This window comes from Clupea harengus, chromosome 19, assembly GCF_900700415.2.
Source record: "Clupea harengus chromosome 19, Ch_v2.0.2, whole genome shotgun sequence".
NCBI lineage: Eukaryota > Metazoa > Chordata > Actinopteri > Clupeiformes > Clupeidae > Clupea > Clupea harengus.
In genome coordinates this window covers 26,214,661-26,236,325 of record NC_045170.1, presented here as the reverse complement: position 1 = coordinate 26,236,325, position 21,665 = coordinate 26,214,661, and the positions used below count along the sequence as shown (strand labels likewise).

Sequence of the window (21,665 nt, the reverse complement as noted above, 5' to 3'; positions counted from 1 at the left end):
GGAGCAATAATCACTTCACCTGCTTACCATCCACAGTCTCAGGGAGCAATAGTCACTTCACCTGCTTACCATCCAGTCTCAGGGCGCAATAGTCACTTCACCTGCTTACCATCCACAGTCTCAGGGCGCAATAGTCACTTCACCTGCTTACCATCCACAGTCTCAGGGAGCAATAGTCACTTCACCTGCTTACCATCCACAGTCTCAGGGAGCAATAGTCACTTCACCTGCTTACCATCCAGTCTCAGGGAGCAATAGTCACTTCACCTGCTTACCATCCAGTCTCAGGGAGCAATAGTCACTTCACCTGCTTACCATCCACTCTCAGGGAGCAATAGTAACATCCAACCCAGAAGACTGTGATGAAGATTTCTGTTCAGAAACAGAGCCATAAGATATGGCTCTCCACAAAAAACCTGTAGAGCTAATGTTAGCAATCCGATAAATAATCCTAACAAAGTTATGATGGTGTTCCGAATATAACTCAACATTGCAGAATTAATGTAACGTCTATGTAGCCCTATATATTCCAAAAACAGTTACCAAATATTATGTGGGTGTACAAAAAGAGTCACATAGGTTACAGTAAACTCTCAAATACCGGTGATGCATTATTATTATTATTATTATTGTTAAGGTATTTAGCACACACTTTTTATCTATAGTGACTAACTAAACATTAGATTAAAAAGCAGTAAAAATAAAAACAAAATAAATCCAGGGGCATGAAGACATACATTTTAATAGGTCGACAATACAGACACTCAGTGGCAATAAGCTGCTCAGTTTTTTTTGTTGGGTTTTTCAAGAACACACGATAAAGGTCTTTAGTTCTACAAACAAGAGCACATTTTCAGGACAAAGTTTCTATGGAAAGAAAATCCAATGCAACAATGCTGTCTAAGGACATAGCATGAATTATGAAAATTGATGTAAAAAAAAGTACATATCGCAAGGTCTTTGTCCCATTCTGTTTTATAAACCACACCAGTGTTTTAGCTCACAGGTTGCCTTGAAGTATGGTTTATGAATTTTCATTAAATAAATTAATAGAGTAAGAAAACATAGAAAGCACAAAATCACTGTACAACAATTTATTTCAAAGAACTTAAAAAAGAAACTCACTTGCCTTGGTAAAGAACACTTTCATTCCAATTATGAAAAGCAGTTTATACACATTGTAACTAAAGCAAAGATTGATTACATGTACCCAGAACAATCACAATATACTTGGATGAATCAAATTGATCAAGATTCTTGGGTAACTTAAAATGATTAATTTGAACCAAAACTTTAAACAAAAATCAGCAGCAACCAAATTCCAAATCAGTTTTAGAGAGAAGGGTGAATCACACGTCATTTAGCTTCTGTACTTCATCTCTTCTGATCTCCTGCCCACCCACATAGTCTGTGTCCTGTGCCTCCATCTCTTCAACTTGAGCGTCATTTTCTTCGCTCTGAGCTTCACTATCACTTTTCTCCGTTTCTCGCTCCGGCTCTATCTCAGGGACATACAGGTTATGCTTGACCTTTCGCAGTTCAGCCATGTTGAAACCCAGAAGAACCTTGGACTTGTGTCTCTGCATGGCCCTCATGCACTTGGTGCGCTTCGTTCCAAAGTGGCAGGCCACATCTGACTTGTTAAGCAGTAGTTGACTGGCAAGGGCGGTTGATTCAGCCTTGTTCAAATAAGGTTTTGTGTGAAAGTACTTAGTGAGAAATTCCCGTCTGTCTTCAAAGGAGCGCTTCCACATGCCTGTGGGATCCAAGGCTAACTGCACAGAGGGATCTAACTGAACTGCTGGTGCAACAGAGGGAGAAGCGACAGCAGGTTTTTCCCTTTCAAGCTTTTTCCTGGCAGCCCGGGCCTCCCGCTCCCGCTTGTTTGCATCCATAGCCTCCTTCACGGCCATCTCGAGCCTCATCTTCCTCTGAATCTCCACATCAGACTCATTCAGTTTGACAGGTTTGGCAACGCTAGGTTTTGTGGGCACCTGCAGGGGCTGTGTTGGCTTGAGAAGCTGGTTGATTCCATTACTCGGAGTGCCCATACGTCCATGTGCATTAATGTGTAGGAGCCTCTCGGCATCGAATGTGGTCTTGGGGGCACACTTGCACCGCTGGAGGTGAACAGTGATGGCCTTTGTGGTAGTTTTGCCAGTGTACACTCCACCACAGTACACACACTTGTAGGCTGGGGTCTTGAGAATGGCATGGATTGTGGGAGTAATAAAGTGCTTTTCTCTGAGGTGTATGCGGTGGTCCTCTGCACTCATCAGTTCGTCTGAACAGAAGGGACAGAGCTTGAAGTTTGTCTTTGTGGATGTTTGACATAATGGTTTTGCAGCACTCGGTGACATCTTCACAAAAATGAGGTCAAGGGAATTTGTCACTAATGCCAGATTCACCTCATGTTCCCCCAATATTTCTTTTGGGGCAGTTGTGTTGATGTCAAAATAAGGGAAGAGCAGATTGCCACATTCATCTGAATAAAGTCTATATTCTCTTCTCACGAAATCACTGTTTTCCTTTTGCAAAGGGCTGTGGTCCGACGTTATGTGCTCGATGAGGTGTTTGATAGAATAAAACATCCCTGGGCAATACAGGCATGTCATTCCATGTTGCATATGCTCAAAAAGTCCCTTTTCAGAAAGTAGGACTTTGCACATCAAACACTTAACAGTTTTGTCAGGCATTTTCCTTAAGAATGGTGCCCTTGCAGCCAAACCAGTTTTTGACTTAAGTTTGTGAATCTCCATGTGTACATGGTAGACAGTAGACGGGAAAAGCTCCTTGCAGAAACGACAGGTTGTCCACTTTTTGGTTTTACCAGATTCCAGTGATGTGCCAGATGGCTTGTTTGGTTGGGATGCAGAGTTGTTCTGGGATACTGGAATTGGCACTTTACTGACCACTGGTCCCTTACTTGAGTGAACAGATACGTTGACCTGCAGCGGGGCTAAAGTGTAGGTTGGCAGGCCGTTGACCTTGTTGCCTGTAGGAATGAGGTGACTCAGCAGGGACTGGGATGTTAGCATCGTAGCCATGGGAGCAGTTTGACTTTTGGTTATTAAAGCAGGCTGAGGTGCGAGACCTGAGAGGCCTTGTCTAGAAATGGTCAGTGAGGCTGCTCTCTGCTGAGACATCAGCTGCTGTTTAACCGTCGGTGGTCCAAAAGATCCAACAGCCATGGGCGCTAGCTTATTAGGACCTGTTGGCATTGCAGGCAAGACTGGGGGTACACTTCCAAGTGTAGACAAAGGGTCAGAGATGACTTTAGCAGGCTGTGCGCTGGGAAGGGGCACTGGAACATCAGGTCGAAGTAAACCCTTCGCCTCTGCACTGGCCAGCTGAACCAGGGCTGCAGCCTGAGCAGGAAGGAGCTGTGTGCCCCCCTGTCCATACAGCAGTGCGTTACTGCTATTGGATAACCCCTGCACAACCATACCAGGTGTAGGCCCACCGCTCACTGGCAGCCGGTTGCTGGGTGATGCAACTACAGGGACAGGATTTAACAGGGCTGGATTAGTTGGAACTGGCTTTGGAGCGAGCGCTAGCTGGGCTTTTGGAGCAAGAACAGGGTAGGATTTTTTGTGCTTAAATTTTTGCCAGATCAAGCCATGGATGTGGCCATCTAGATCTTTGTGTTTCTCAGAGGTCAAAATGTGATACACTAGATGTTCAGTTGTCTCAGCAGACGTGCCACAGCTCTTACAGTAGAATTTATCAGGACCTCCCTCAGCTTTCTGCTCACTCTCCGTTTTCTGACCAGCATATTGCTGCCACAGACTGAGGCAGTGTCTGAAGAGAACATGTTTCTTTATGCAGTAAAGCAAGGAGTCCTCATATGGACACTTCCTACAGATGTATTTATCAACAGCCGATGTGTTCCTCAATGCCGAAAATCCAGAGTCCAGCGGCTGGGGTTTGGGAAGGTCCGAATGAAATAATGAAAAATGTTTCTTTAGGGATCTGGGGTGACCAATAAATGAACAGGCAGAACAAGCACTCAGGAAAGCCAGTTTCTTCCCCTCTGGATGGTAGCACTTGATGTGGCCATGGAACGAGTTCCAAGAGCGTGCGGAGTACTTACACAGGCTACAGCACAGTGCCCCTGTCCGATACCTCCACTGGATAGGGGGAGAAAAAAGGGGGACAGGTTTTAATGATAGGTTGGAATTTTTAAAGCATAACGCATTAGAATGAACACCTCCTGCCTCATTCTGCCTGCCATTACTTTATACATAACATGTCATTTCTTATGCATACAAAATCTTAACTAACCATATGCTGACGCATAGACCAAGAAATTAAATAACACCTGAACAATTAAAGCCTAAACCCCACAATTTCCAATTTTCAGGTTATAAATGTTGAAATTACTTGTAGGCTTGTGCCAGAAATCTGAAAAAAGCTCTTTTAAGTGCCTAGTGAAAAGATTCTGACTAAGGCTGTCCAAGAGAAAGTCTGGAACTGCTGGGAATGACTACTCAAGTAAGGCACGGGTTCAATCCTTCACATGGCCATCAGCATTATCAATTGAGCTTCAACTGGAAATCTTCTACAACAATCACACTAAAAATGGTTGAATAAAATGAGTTTTGCGAAATTCTGTCTATATCTATGTCAATATGTACAGTGTTCAATCCATTTTAGTTTTCATTGTCTCCAGAATTTTTTGGATTTTTCCCAGATTGAGTTTTCCTTTTTATTCCCTTTTACATTTGTTCTAAAAATTCAGAACAATTCAATAAAAAGTATGTACGGTATATTGAAACTAACTAATTGAACTATTCAACGTCCTCTGCTTTACAACCTAATATGTGATTTACTTTTAGCTAGATTTAAACGGAATAACATTTTTGTATAGACCTTGTTAGTAACCCACAGCTTTTTGTTTGAAGTGAACTGTACATATTTAGCTTTAGTTCCTTCATAAAGAAAGCTTTTTGTTTGAAGTGAACTGTACATATTTAGCTTTAGTTCCTTCATAAAGAAAGCTTTTTGTTTGAAGTGAACTGTACATATTTAGCTTTAGTTCCTTCATAAAGAAAGCTTTTTGTTTGAAGTGAACTGTACATATTTAGCTTTAGTTCCTTCATAAAGAAGAATTTTGTTTGAAGTGAACTGTACATATTTAGCTTTAGTTCCTTCATAAAGAAAGCTTTTTGTTTGAAGTGAACTGTACATATTTAGCTTTAGTTCCTTCATAAAGAAAGCTTCCAGGTTTATTTACACCACCTATACACCAGAACAAATTCCAGGTAGGTGTAAACCTACTTGGCAATAAATACTATTGTGATTCTGATTCTGATTTAGTCCCATTATGTTTTTCTAAGAAATGTCTTTCCAGTGATCCTTTCAATCACCCAGAAACTATCCGAAGACAGTTTAACAACTGATGAATTAGAACAGTTCAAATGCAGAAAGACTTCACTGGGAAGCTTTAATCTTGTATTAACTTCCTATGAATTTCACTGCTGAGATATCTGTAGGGATGCTACCCATCAGAGGATAGGAACATGCTTTGTAGCAGACTACACTGAGGGAGAGCTATGAGGGATAAAGAAGCAGTCTGGTGGAATCTGTCAACTGAGCAAGATAGCATATATTGTCATGATAAGCCAAAATACTGGCACCGTCAGGTTGTGTTGCCTTGACAGTAATTGCCAATGAAGATTCTTTTGAATGTATGACACATTCACCGATGTAATGATGTGTACTAACAAAATACTAGTGAGGAAATGCTTGACTTCTGTATTCTATTTTTACAGTGGAATGGCACCGGCTACAGTGACATTACTACTGTCTACACCTTAATGTACATATACACAAATGTGTGCACAATAGATCTACAACCAACAAATGAAAAGTATTGCCTGTCCAATAACCTTGATCATGAAGTGCAACAGGGGACCATCAATATGCATACGGAATTAACAAATCTTTATGTATCGATTAGTACACAAATTCAGCTTAATTTTGGCAAGCCAAACGTTGTAAGTCATTTGACATTACCAAGTCATTTTAATTCCAATTTTTATGAAACGATACAATTTGCAAACATAAACTCACATACTTTTAGTAACAGATACTGTATACAGCATAAACAGTTGTGGACTTGGGGGACAACCTTTCTTGGTGGATTGGTCATTCTGATTATCAATAAAATGAATAACTCCTTACCTATGGTCCTTCAATCCCCAGAGTCCAAACACATACACAAACCAAACGTTTGATTCAAAATCTGAGTGCATATATGCTCACTAAATTCACCCTACAGTTGATGTTGGTTTCATTATGAATGTCTTTATGCGTTCTATTTTGTTCTGTACTTGTCCACAAGCATCACCTTTTTCTTCCTCCTGCCATGGTATCCTACTGTGAGATCACTCCATTCAGTGTCATTGAAGGCTATTTCCACTGGATCATCTTCCTGCAGCTCCTACCAAAGAAACACAAATATGCATTTATTTTCAACAGCCAAAACACACAAAATATACCAACACATCAGAAGTATATTATACCTTTTGAGTAGTGTTAATTTTGTCAGCTATTTTTTTTATTTATTCTTACTCTATGTCAAATGTTCGACTCCACTGTAGGTATCTGTAAGGTCATTTCTTTTGGATACCTCCAATCTTACGAGTGGAGAGACTTGCCTATAAGGGCTTTGGGAATACCCCCAACTCTCAGAAGCGTCCTTAGAACTTCTCCCTTTCACTTCGATTGGATGACAAAGCTATCTAAAATTAAGCCATAAATTCAAGAGCTTTGTAAAACAATGGAGGCTCATGTTTCACATTGAGCGGTCTTTGCATTAATGTAGGCTTTGTAGGAACAAAAACAACCACCACCACTTGTATTACTACTAATAAATGAACCACTATATGTCCATCTACAACCTACCAATCAATCAATCAATCAATCAATCAATCTATCTATCTATCTATCTACATACTTATATGAGGCAGGCTTTTCCAAACTGATGGTGCTCAAAACAAAATACCACAATTGTGCTGAGATTGGATGACAAAGCTATCTAAAATTAAGCCACGAATTCAAGAGCTTTGTAAAACAATGCAGGCTCATGTTTCACATTGAGTGGAGTCTTTGCATTAATGTAGGCTTTGTAGGAACAACAACAACCACCACCACTTGTATTACTACTAATAAATTAACCACTATATGTCCATCTACAAACTATCAATCAATCAATCTATCTATCTATGTATCTTTGGGGTTTGGGGGATCACTGTTAGCACTGATAAAAGTTAGCTAGCTTGTTAATTGATGTCTTTTGGTGATAAATGTGCTGTGAAATCTGTTTTTAGGACCAACAATGGTATTCAATCTAGTAACCTACAAAAACACATACTGAAAGCAGTCTACATAACATGGATTTAAGCAACAGGTTAGCCAGCTAAGCGTAACTTGTGTCACCTACGTCTGGACCAAAAAGTTGCACTTGAAAACACTGCAAAGACTACCACCAACGGCCAACTAGCACATTCTGCCATATTTATTGACAGATGTGTTTCAGTGCAAGTTATGCATCATATATATATATACACACACACACACACACACACACACACACACACACACACAGTCTCCTTTTTTGTCATCAAAAATAAAGAGAGATTTTGGATTTCCTTTAACTACATTTTAATCTGGTCTTTTTTCTGTCAACAACATTGCATGCTGATATAGTCACAGTCAGTGTTTAATGAAGTTGGTGCAGTCTCGTTGACAACATATTTAGTAATAGTTTTCTAATAGTTAACGACATTAACACTACTTTGGAGGAAATTTGAGTTAAGTATTGGTGGAAATGATTACCATAAATTCCCAACTATTAACTGCACTGTATATAAAGCATGACAGTGTTTTATGTCATTTTATAAAAACAAACATGTGCATTAACCACACTCATGTATTAACCATGGTTTATTCAACATTATGTCATGTTAAAACTAAATACATATACACACACACACACACACACACACACACACACACACACACACACACACACACACACACACACACACACACACACACACACACACACACACACACACACACACACACACACACACACACACACACACACACACACACACGAGAGAGAGAGAGAAACAAGGACCAGCAATATTTACCAGAGGTTATGTGGTGAATAAAGCAAAACAAAGTATAGCTTATTGTTGAGGTTAGTCACTGAATGAACACAAGCAAAATGTCAGATGAAATATAGGCTTTAATAATGATTGTGGTTATGGTTAAGGTATGTCAGATCATAATGGTTTCATTCATTAATTATAATTGTTTCATAATTTAATTAATCATAGTGGTGTTGGTATATTCATTTATCAAGTAATTACAGCAGCATGAGACAGGCGTAAAGCTATTTTCTTTTTTTTTGAACAGCTATTCTTAGGTGTACAGTGTCCATTGACTTCAATTCCCCTATTCGTGTGAACGTCTTTCTTTGGGTACACATCTTGGAGGTGTGGTAGTGTGATATAAAAGTGCAATGGCGTGTGCATTATCTCAATGGCGTGTGCATTATCTCAATGGCGTGACATAAATGGAGTAAATTAAAGTCAATGGACTTGGACACTGTAAACATAAAAATTGCACTTCCAAAAAATGTCGTTTAGCTTGACGCTGCTGCCATGAAGCCATTAACCGGTAATCAAGTATTAGACTGCAAGAGTACATTACAGTGAAAAACACATCTTACCTGGGAAAAGACCTGACATTGCTCAAGTCCAAATTCGCTTAAAAAACTCTTCACATTCTTCCTTGATCTTCTGATTTTGTCCAAGCCTGAAACAGGAACTTGATACATCTCTTGCACCTGAAAAGAACAATATTTTCATGTCTTTAAAAAAAAAAAAACACAGAAAAACAAACAAAGACAAAAACAAAAAGTCTAATGTTCACATTACCCCATCCTAGGGCTGGGCGGTATGACCACAAATTGTTACCTCGATTTTTTTTAAGTGTGATGGATTTACGAATTTAATAATTACTTTTTTCTGTCTACATGAACAAGACAAACATGATTCAAAAATAGTTATATACTGTTCCCTAGTGACTAGGGCCATATGCGACATATCGTCTAGCTCTAGGCTAGAGATACAAGTTTTAGTATTTACAACCAGCAATACCAACAGCAGTCAGTAAGTGCAAATGGCACGCTATCTGACTACAATAAACACAGTGCTATTGTATCACATGAAACAAAATGTAATCTCCACTGTAAACCATCATGAAGATCATAAAGATGGTTTCAGTATTGATTTTGACTGTATTGCTCAATCTTTACATAGGCTACAAGATATTACAATCACTGTATATCTAAATAAAATTTCATCCAATAAAAATGTCATCCAAAATGTTTTCTAGATCGCTCACAGACTCGCCAATTTACCAGATTAATCAGACATAGCTCAGTTCCGTAATATTCATAGTAGGGATGGGCATTCGATTAAATTGTCTTAATCGATCGTCGGGAGAATTAACGATCGATTTTCGATTAATCATTAATATTTTTATATTAAAATTCACTATTTATAGGCTATATTAAAATGCAGTGAAAATAGAAAAAACACAGCGTGTTTCCTCATTGAGATCTTTATTACCAGATGAACAACTCTTGTGGCAGTTAAACTTACAAGATGGACAACTCTTGTGGCAGTTAAACGGGATCCGTTCAATGGTTACACTTGAAAATATGCGCTGCTGTACTCTTAAGCAGCGGAGCCGACAGCTAGAAGCCGGTGCTCATAAACACAACTGACCTTCGTTTTTTTTTTCTCTCTAACTAATTAATCTCACATTTTGAAATTCATTCATCTAGATTCATCGTGATTAAAAGTTTGTTTTCTTCTAAAGACTAAATCTTATAAATTAACGAGTAATCACTTCAAACAGCGTGTATTTTAGACACTGTAGTTTAATTGTATTTTTTTCGTGCTCTCTCGCCATCAGCCAAGGAATGTATGCGAGACACAATGGTGCCCCTCGACGGTAAATCGTAAGAATTGTCCCCTAAAGCAATTCGAATCACCTCAGTCAGCCCACCGTCTTCAACTATGTTGATGGGCCGACAGTCACCGGCAACCTAAACTGCTACAGCGTTGGTAACCTTTTCACGGACTGGTCTAGTTAATTTCCTAGAGAAGTCGTGGAGTGTGGGTTGGCGACCATCTAACCTGGGACTGCTTTCTGTCGGGTGCTTTGCATTAAGGTGATAACTTAAACACGAGCTGCTTCTGTGATAGCTACATTCAGCTTGACAAATGCTACATACAACTTTAGTTTTGTCGATTGTTCTGTCATTTTGCCTCTTAAACAGAAACTTTCCGCCCAACAATCCCTCAGCTCTCTCCATTTTCAACTACCGTCTCGGTCTCTTCTATCTAACTGACTGCAGACAAGGGGCGGTTTCGTGCCATGGGTCAACGCGCACCGGAAGTAAACAAAGTTGCGTTAACTGCGTTCAAATATTTGATTGCATTAATCTCCGCCACAATAATCTCATAGAATAACGCGTTAACTTTGACAACCCTAAAATAAATAAATTACACGCACACTACGCAGGAGAACATGTTTTAATCGATGAAAAAATTATTTCATCAAGGAAATTCTTAATGATCAATTAATCGATCGTCGATGAATTATGCCCATCCCTAATTCATAGACTGAGATTTGATTTGCTATAACACAGCTGCTTTATGGACAACGACACATCAGGATGGCAAAACAAAACAGATCCAATGACAGGAGTGACCCATTGATTATGTGTTTGTAATGTTTAATCTTTGTCCTAGTGTGACTTTAAATTAAACACTAGCTATTAAATACACTGACTGCTCGACCACAAGTGTAATTCGCTGTCATCTACAGTTTTCCAGCAGCATTAACGTAACATTAACAACAAGAAAGACATTTTGGGTATGTTTGAAATGGCTTACGTTAGATAGCCTAACGATAGGGATACATGCCAGCGACGCAAAACACTTGCTTCGCTTTGAGTGGGCGTGGCATGGCATGGCGTGGCGTGTGGAAATAGCGTAACAGACAGGACTAGCGAGCTAGTTAGCAAGCTAGTAGGCTATCTAGTCACTTGTCTTTATCAGAACTGGCATTCCGTTTGTCGCTACCGGATGGTAGTCCTCTACCGGATGGAAGTCGCGCATGCGCACTACCCGATCAGTCGCCACTTTGCGACACTGTAGACAGCGGAATACAATCGCTGGCTAAAGCTGATGGAAGTTTGCGAAAGACGGTATACTTTAAGAAGTTTGGTCATACAGCTGTAAGTTCTTAACGTTTATATAATAAAGAAGTTAAAGATATACTGGATATCCTCTTTTGTTCTCCCTGTCAAGTTCTATTGGCTAGCACATCAATGCTTTATTTGTTTTACCTACTGCTATATTTTCTCACTTCTTCATAATACAAACCCTTACCCTTACTCCGTCTCCACACTTTTAATAATTAAATATTACATTATAAATATACCCACATTATGCGTTAAGACAACCCCATATGTTGACGTTGAGCCTTCTGCCGTAAACCGTTTGTGTCTGAGCATGCGCGATGTGCGGGACTACCATCCGGTAGAGGACTACCATCCGGTAGCGACACCGTTAAAGTAAGCACATGATTGAATATTTAATGTACCAGGAACAACAACAACCCCTTACAGGGCTATCCAAGCTTTCATTTTTAGCAAATTAAATGACCGAACATAGTCCTGCAATTTTCAAACCGTCAGAGACAACACCAAACAATCTGATTGGCCGCTGCTGGCGAAATTCACTCCTCATTTGCATAGGATTACACTTTCCCTAACTTTTTTCGCTCGTCTACGTCACAATCGCTTGCCTCCAACAGAAATGAATTGCTTCCGTCGCATTGCTGGCATGTAAACGGCCCGTAACGTTCTTGCAGCGTGTTGACGTCACACATCATATGTGCATGTGCATGCACGTTATGTATTTGCTGTAAAGCACTTTGAGCTGCATTCTTTTGCATGAAAGGTGCTATATAAATTAAGTTTTATTATTATTATTATTATTTAGGCATTTGTCGTATCAATTTTAAACTGCAAGATATTAACTCTTCAAGCCCCAAGGTGCCCCGTGGGGAACTTTTTGGTTTTTTTATAAATATAATTAAAAATCTCCGCGAGTTTTTGTCCTACAAACATAAAACCAACACCCTGAGAAACCCTGAATCTTCTAGTTTTCAAATATATGCAGTTTGGAACAAATAAATAAATGAGCACTTTGTAAAGAGAATGGAGCTAAAGCCTTGCATATTTCTCTCTCTGAGTGTGAAAGCAACCGGTGATGGCCCTCCCATTAGCAAATTAGGGCTATTCATATGATAAGATCATGGTAAATCGCCGATCGCTATAGGGTAATGACGAAGCAGGAAAACGTGAGAAAACGCCCCGTTTTTCCGTATAAACAAGGCAGCATGTAAGATTGTTTACATACGGACTGAGGAGATACACCATGGCGAAACGGATCTCTGCTGCCGAAGCTCTGCGCCAAATCCAGGAGGACCTGGTCAGTGAGGAGGAAACCACGTCCTCGGATGAAAGTGGTGACGATATGGAAGATGAACACATGCACTTTGAGCTTCGTCTTGACCCCGCTGAGGATATTCGTGTTGAGTAAGTTGTATTCGTTTGACTAGCTCTTGTAAAGAATGCTGTTGATTAACTTATAGGAGTAAAACGCATGTCATTATGCTCTGAGTTGAATGGAATATTTTAGTGTGCTACTGTTTGCATAGCGATTCAATAACTTTATGCCGCTAAAACTATTGTATAGTAGAATACATATTTAATTCTCAGAGTTGCGTTACTGATATTAGGCTACACATATCAACGATTGTTGTCGTTAGTCGTTAGTGTTATTATGTGTTATTAGTGCTATACTGTTTGCATAGCGATTCAATAACTTTATGCCGCTAAAACTATTGTGTAGTAGAATACATATTTAATTCTCAGAGTTGCGTTAATGATATTAGGCTACACATATCAACGATTGTTGTCGTTAGTCGTTAGTGTTATTATGTGTTATTAGTGCTATACTGTTTGCATAGCGATTCAATAACTTTATGCCGCTAAAACTATTGTATAGTAGAATACATATTTAATTCTCAGAGTTGCGTTAATGATATTAGGCTACACATATCAACGATTGTTGTCGTTAGTCGTTAGTGTTATTATGACGCTTATGGTAGGTGTGAATCGAAACTAGGCAGGTGTTAGTGATCGAAACTGGTGTAATTACAGAGCTAAAATCATATGTGTTACAATGCCTGAACATAAAATGAAAGAGCAACTGTTAATTTTAATTTACTCTATTACAGAAACTTGGAGAACATTGCACCTACACCGCCAAGGAAAAGAGCACGGTGTCAGCCTAAACCAGATCTGTTGTCATGGAAGTCAGAGGGTGACAATGATGCCACGCCGTCAACACTGAGGTTTTTTCCTGCAAGGGAGCCTGGTGTGCAGCTGAATGCAGCAGACAACCACACTCCTCTGGACCTCTTCAAACTCTTCTTTTCAGAGGATGCTGTGAAAACCCTCTGCCAGAACACTAACAAGCAAGCTGCTAGGAACATAGCCAGAGGTGCAAAGTACAGATGGGTGGATGTTGGAGTGGATGAATTCTACCGATACATTGGACTGGTATTCTACATGTGCATGATCAAGCTGGATCATATATCTGACTACTGGAGGAGAAACACCATCTTCTCCATCCCTTTCGTGGCAGAGGTGATGGCAAGAAACAGATACCAAACAATATCATGGAATGTGCACATGAGTGACCCAAGCGAGGACAGGGTGAATGATGCCAAGAGGGGAACCTCAGCACATGACAAACTGTTCAGACTCAAACCCCTCATGTACACCATACAGAATGCCTGCAAGGCATTCTATCATCCCCGCAGGGCCATTGCGGTGGATGAGCGTATGGTGGCTTCTAAAGGACATACTATGAGGCAGTACATGAAGGACAAACCAACCAAGTGGGGGTTCAAGTTGTTTGTGCTTGCAGACTCCAGCAATGGGTACACTTTGGGCTTTTCTATATACACTGGAAAGAACCACTTCTCCACAGGACAAGGCCTCTCTTATAACTCTGTCATGTCACTGATTGACAGAGCTTATTTGGGGTCTGGATACCACGTGTACATGGACAATTTTTACACAAGCCCAAAGCTTTTCAATGACTTGTATGCTGATAAGTTTGGTGCTTGTGGGACATACAGAGACTTCCGAAAGGAGTGCCCACGCACCGCAGTCAATGCACTGAGCAAGAAGTCCCTAGGGGAACGTTCCGCTGGATCAGGGATGGCTATCTTGTGTTTGTGAAATGGATGGATTCACGAGAGGTGTCTGTCTGTTCCACCATCCATCCAGCCCACACTGGGGATACAGCCAAGAGAAGGGTGAAATCCAAACAGGGTGTCTGGTCCTCACAATCCTTTCCATGCCCCACACCTGTTGTAGAGTACAACAAGTTCATGGGAGGTGTGGATTTATCAGACCAGTTAATCCAGTACTACACCACACAGCACAGAACTGTGAAGTGGTACAGGAAACTCTTTCTTCACTTCCTGGACATTGCTGCCACAAATGCCTACCTTCTGCACAGAGAACTCATGCAGAACATGCAGAAGGACAGCATGACCCACAAGACTTTCCTTGAGGAGCTCACTGCTCAGCTGTGTTCTGTGACAGTGAAAACAGAAAAGACTCCTGTAAAAAATGTTAGCAATGTTCCCATTCACAAGCCATTTTGTGGGCCTCGTGCTTACCGCAAGGTATGTGTATATTGCAAGACTCAGGGAAAGAAGGTCAAAACCCCGTGGATGTGCAAAGTATGCGATGTCTACCTTTGCGTTCTCCCTGAGAGAAATTGTTATGATGCTTGGCATCCATAGGCCATATTTTTGTACCCTGCACTCATTTCATAACATTGCACAATGCACATTGCACATTCACTTTTGCACTCCTGCCCTGCTTTTTGCATTTTACCTCTGACATACTTCTTATATACATTTTTTTATATATATTGTATCCTATATACTGTGTTTTATCTGAAGTACTTCTCTCATGTGTGTTTTTATGTTATGTGTAGTACTTATAGTGGCCTTTTTCATACTATACTTTTTTATACTATTTTTTATACTTTTTTCTACTCATTATTTAATATGCACCTACTTTTATGCACCTAATTAAATGCACCTACTTCTATGCACCTGGCTTGTTTGCACTTTCTTGTATGCACTTTCAAAACTGATGGTTGTGGGGGAGAGAGCTACAATGACATTCCAGGGCCATTGACAGCTGGACCATTGACAGGTGGGCCATAATGGGGAGGGGCACTAACAGGGCGGTTCACACCTCTCTCATCAATATGCATTGTAGTCAAGGTGAAGAAAAGTGTCACTTCTTAATTTACTTATAATTACTATTCAAACCACACACATTTTCTGAATGCTAAACTCACCTTTGTGGAGAAAACACCTACGTTTACAAGGTTCAGAGTAAAAAAGAAAACTTCCAAAATATTTACAATGTGTTTTTGTACTGAGTCTGAACCACCTCTAAAACTAGATTTAATTTTAGTGTCTTTAGATTCAATTTTAATAAAAAACTTTTTTTACTACATTCCTTTTACTCTCATTTGACTATTGCTGGGGTGTTCTAGAATATAATATTAAATGACACTTTTGCCTCATGGTTTTTAGTTAGGTGAAATATACAAAAGTATCAGGCATGGCAGATTACCTAACAGAGTAAAAAAACAGCCTTGGTGCTGGAAGTGTTAAAGTTGAGTCTAAACAGTTCCCATACAGGCTTCTTGCCTGCATGTAATTCTTGCTTCATTTCTTTCACCTTGCTCTTGCCCAAATGGCCTAGCACGTTGACAGTTTGGGACAGCGATGCTAACCGCTGCGCTATGGCTCCACCAAGCAACAAGGGGAAGGTAACCTACCGGCCGGCAGGGCAGGTTCGAGGAAACATATACAGGGCTTCAGCTCAATTGCCCAGTCCTAGCCATGTTCCTACTTTGCTGACATCTGACATGACTGCTTCCTGTTAGTGTGTTTTTCCTGAAAAAGTCAATACTACAATGCAGACCTTCATGCTCATAGCCTACTTCACCAGAAACATAACCCCTGCCGACAGTTGTTTACCATGCCTACAGCTTTATTTCTTTCACAATAATGTTCAATTCTTTAATATCCCCATAATATTGACAGGAAATATGTCATAACGTACACTGAATCATGAACGAATTTTACAGAATTTTGTCCCAAACCAACAAAGCCATGTCTAAGCAATCGTCACATTAATAAGCAATTATTAAGAGACAATGTACATTTACATATATCCATGAGAACAGTTTTGGCCGTTTTTTTTTTTTTTTTTGCACATTATGGAATAGCTATCTATACTAACCCTATACTTCCAGTATATCCATGGGCCATGGACTATAACTCACTATGTGATGGACAAATACAGGATTTGGTTATTGGACGCTCAGATTAGTGGACAGAGGACAAGTTACTTGCAGAATAAGCCTAGCACTCACAAATATGTATCAACAATGTACTGAATACACTTGTCTGCAATGTGTCTGTATCCTTAAAAACGAATCTATACCTAAAAACAAAACCCACTGAGTCATGGTAAAATATATAGGCTAGCAGCTACATAACTTTCCACAAAATTTCAGGTTCAATGAAATGGCAAGAATACATGAATGACAAACCAAAGAAAGGGCTTGTATTATACCAACCAAAGAAAGGGCTTGTATTATACAATCCATGTGTAATTACAAATGTATCCACAAGCAAAACGAATTTATCTTGAAGGGGCAGATTTGCTTTCACCAACTAACACTAACCTCGCTTACACAGGGATACGGTCGCATATTCTCCGGGTGGGCAAGGCCTGTATGCAAAAGTTCACCAGTACGCTAGTAGGCAATGCAGTACTGTAGACTAGTGCAAATACAGGGTCGCACCTACACTTCAAAGTTGCGTTTGCTGATAACTTGGTATCACGTCAAAACACGTGGTATAGATGTCAAGACACGCGATTGTTACTATGGTAAAATTAGCTTTGATACATTGCGGCAACTCGTATGTCTGCCCTTATTTCAGAGAGAACATGTCTACCTCATTCAGTTTACGGAATTTACAGATGAACACTGTTGATTCGCAAAAGTGTCCTATCTTGTATTCAGAAGTATTTCAGATGCAATAACAGCGATGCTGCTAGGCAGTGACGTGGATAACTATACTGAACCGGTCATCTCCCAAATTCTTTGAGTGGTTTACGCTTGTGGTTATCTTACTTTCTGGATACTGGTTGCATGTTAAATGAATGTTGCATGTGCGCATTAACCAGTTTCAAATGGTTAAAATCTTGATACTGAATCGAAAACTCCATGAGACCTATCATTAAACGCCCACAAATATCGTCACTACACTCAGCTAGCTAGCTATTTTAACAGGATATAATGTTCTTTATTTACAACGTTAACATACAGAGCTAACAATTAGCTGTTACAACCATACATAGCATAAAGGGGTCCAACATGAATGCATGCTATCGACAACAGCTAGCTACAAATATTCGGCCATTTAAAACGCTAACCATTACCTTAACGCGAGTCTTCGAAGGAGCTCCCGCTTTTTCGTAATTGTAAGTATATCCGCCAGTCAGCACACAAGCTGCACAAAAGTGAGCGTAGGTGCCAGTACAGAGGTGCACTCCCCACAGTACTTGGCTGGCTCAAATGTATGCTAACTATGATATCAGGAAATTGCATCTATATATAGATGCATTATATTCGTCCGTGTAGCTAAATTTTACACACAGTCCTCTTCGGCACAAGAGAAAATGGCGTTTACCTTCAAAGGAAATGACGTCGGTCATTCAATTTACATAATATTGGACTAGCCAATAAAATAAGGGAATGGAAACTTTTGTAACTTCTTAAATTTCAGGTGAGTAGTGAATAGAGGTGATATATATACTGACTAAATAGTGTTGATCATTGTTGTAACATGACATTCAAAAGTTTTGAGGAAGCGCTTTAAGGGGAAATTAGGCTAGTCCTTTCCCTTGGCTAGCCCAGGTTGCTAGGCAACAAGATCCAGTGGGCGGGACTGAATTAATTTTGCAGTGACATCATCTCACCCCATAGCTTATCAGCAAATGGGTATGGCGCAAGAAAAGTTAAAGGTACAGTTGCAATTCCAATCCAATCCACCCTTCCCTTCCATGATCCTGAATATGCTGATTGGCTAGAATAATGTATATCTCAGTCCAAGCAACTTTCTTTGTTTCCTATTTACAGAACCAAGACTGTTTACGAATTCACCTGTATTTTTTAGCGCCCGCACAGAATGCCGAATAGACCATCCTACATTAGAACAGCTAACGATTATAATCATACGGATTACCTGAACAAACACATTGACAGCAATACATACTTACTCAGGTCTGGATGTGATTCAGGTCTGAGTGAATGACCACACATCCATTAGCTAGAAAATAGCCCAGCCCACAACTGTCTAATACACCAAATGGCAGTTGGCATTCGACCAGGGTTAAACCCGTGTTGAGTTTTTAGTATAGTCTCTTTCACACATGAAAGCCATGACATTGTTGGGTAAAAACAACACCATCTATTGTCATTCCCACTTAGCTGTCGTCCATGGTAAATTGACAGAATAGTCCTTCCAACCTATCACCAAGCTTTACAGGTAAGTGCGAACTCCCAAGCCATGTAAAGTACGCAAACAGTCAGCATTGCCAGCAATTACATACAATAAAGTCACAGAAATAATTCATAATTATGTCATAGCTACTGTCTCATGTCAGTTAACATGGCAACTATAGCAGCCAGACAGTCACTACAAGGTTACTGCAAAGCCTGAAAAGCAAAATTTCACAAAATCAGCTCACCGATAAATTACAGTCTTGATTACAACCACTTGTCAATGATGATAAATGGCTCCACATACTCATTAAACAATCCTGAGAAATAATGGGACATCAATATGTCCCCCCTCCTTTTCCTAACCCTTTAACTAACGCCTGTTGTATCATATTTGCTACATGAGTTTTTGAGTTTTCTACTTAATCGTGAGCAATACTTTCCTGAAAAACCATAAAAAGTCATATGCAGTTTGACAAATGAGAGATTCTAGTTAGACCGAAAGTTTTATGATTCGTATATATTAATGTCTTATTATTCTACTCATATACCTTTTAGGCCAGGCAAAGTAACCCATTTTGGAGCCAAAAATAGAATGAATTGTAAAATAATTTTTTTCAGCATAGATCATTTCTATGAGGTGTCCAGAACAACCTACTAAAAGTCCTAAGAAATCCTAGTTGAGAAAATATGTTTAATTCTCATCAATCTGAGATGTGTGCTAATAATGCATGGCAAAAATACACCTCAAAAATGTATTTTTTTCCTTTACTCCTATCAAAATAAAACTTTACACAATGAAAGTACCCAGGAAAAGTAACATTTTTTGTATTACAAGTTTCTTTGAAAATGAATTTTAATATGCAAATTTTTCTGCCCAAGGCATGGATTTTGGGTATAGGCATGGTGACGCAAACCTGTTAATGCAATGAATCTATTTTGGATATCCTCAAAGTTAACACATAACCTGGCAGGCTTTAAAAAAAGAATAAAAGTTTTTTTTAAAGGTTAAACCCCTTGAAAGACTCGAGCATCTGGAAAGAGAATATGTGCTTAAGAACTACCTCTATTCTTGCATCTGACTGACGTCTAAAACAATCTCAGATGTAGTGCTTATACACATACTGTACGCAGGGACGTGCGGTCAGAGGAGGCAGGGGAGGCAGTGCCTCCTGTCATCTTGAAAAGTAAAAATAAAATAAAAAATTATAAAATCAAATAAATATTCATATTTCTCTACTAATCTGTGGTATAGGTGTAATTTCTGCATGATTCCAATCATTTCGAGCATTTTTATAATCAAAATCGCCGAATTTGCGCATGTCCTATTCAAATAGACGGGAGAAAGCGAGGGACGTGCGGTCAGGGGAGGCAGCGTATCTGTCTGGGAGACAGGGGAGGCAGTGCCTCACCTAGGATTGTGCAATCGCTCCAAACTGGGTTTTGCGCATGCGTGCGCATGCGTAGAACCTTTGAGCTGAGCTCAAAACGCATTGAAAAATCATGTAGGTGAGGCACACAGTACCTCTGCCTCAATGAAGGGGGCGTGCGACAGCGCACCTGTCGGGTTTATGCTGGGGAACGTTGCTCTTCTTCTACACTTCTACTTGACGGCGAAAATGGAAGATTTTATTGCTAAGCTGAAGCAGTTCTCAAAACTGGACTTTCAGTCCAAACGTGATGGGAGACCAATGCCGGAGCTCAAAGGTTTGCTTCAAATGACGGGACAGAAGATAATTCGCTCTTTTCAAACGGAGTGGTACTCCTGAAAAGACTGGCTGTGTGGCTGTGCTACAAGAAACCGCCTTTACTGCTTTCCCTGTCATCTCTTCTCAACGTGTGACAATGTCTGGACTGTAAGTGAGACTGAAGAAGTTTGCTTGTCAGCGGTAGGTCCACTATGCAAAATGACCATCACAATTTGTAAACTTTTAGATAGGTAGATGCAGTGAATGTCGACAACTTCGACGTGTAACGTGTATTTTCTATGATTAGTATGTATTGTGTTGGTTGTAAAGCAGTTTTGTCAATGGGCAGAAAGTTGATTGTATTTTTCACTTGACTACGAGGTTCATTATATATATACACTGTGATTAGCTATAGTTCGCTGGGAACTTCCCATTCCTCACGTTCAGTTAGCTAGCGTTAGCGTTAGCTAGCTAACCGTGCTGCCATACTGAACCTGATGTATTTTATCATTTTATTTTACTTGTGCAGATGCTGCGTATGCCAACTGTTGTTTGTGTATGATACAGGTATGTTGCTCCAATAGCGAAATGTGTGTGTTATATGTGTGTAATATGTGCATGGTTGTTCGAATTGTTTGTGCACTGGTTTACTTTTATTTGATTAATGTGTTGTATTAAATGAGACAGAAGAAGTTTGCCTGTCAGCAATGCTGCCTATGCCAACTGTTGTTTGTGTATGATACAGGAATTAAAGAACAAAGCAATCGCAGTGTTCGTCAGTCCTCTGTTTGACCATCGTCACAACCGTCTCCGGTAATCTAGCCGTATAGTAGTGATAGTAGTGATCATTTTGACCGAATCCTTACAAGGACTCGAGAGTAACGAGTCCTCTCAAAAAAAGATTTGTTCATTTTCTCGTGGCCGCGCATCGGGACTTGCATAGGCTCAGCCAAGGAAACAGAAATGATTCGTTGAATGCAGGTCACGTGAAAAAGGATCTAAAAGACTCGTACAAAGACCGAGTCAGGAAATGAACAAATCATTTCTGTTTCCTCTAGCTACCAGTACTGAGCCTATGCAGGTCACGTGGAAAAGGATCCAAAGACCCGTATCCGGCAGATGAACGAATCATTGATCCAAAGACTTGGTTGGCAGAAGAACGAATCATTAATCCAAACACTCGGTTGTCAGAAGA

General features: G+C 39.9%; 1 protein-coding gene across 1 annotated transcript; it reads right to left on the bottom strand.

Annotated features, from left to right (window-relative positions):
• Window positions 1–724: 724 nt before the first annotated feature.
• On the bottom strand, window positions 725–17,986 carry adnp2b (ADNP homeobox 2b). The gene is made up of 4 exons (XM_012838981.3): window positions 17,720–17,986; window positions 8,747–8,863; window positions 6,353–6,445; window positions 725–4,130 (listed from the first exon to the last, which is right to left on the bottom strand). Exons 2-4 carry the CDS (start codon window positions 8,852–8,854, stop codon window positions 1,350–1,352), a joined length of 2,982 nt encoding a protein of 993 aa, XP_012694435.2. The 5' UTR covers window positions 8,855–8,863; window positions 17,720–17,986; the 3' UTR covers window positions 725–1,349.
• Window positions 17,987–21,665: the final 3,679 nt, after the last annotated feature.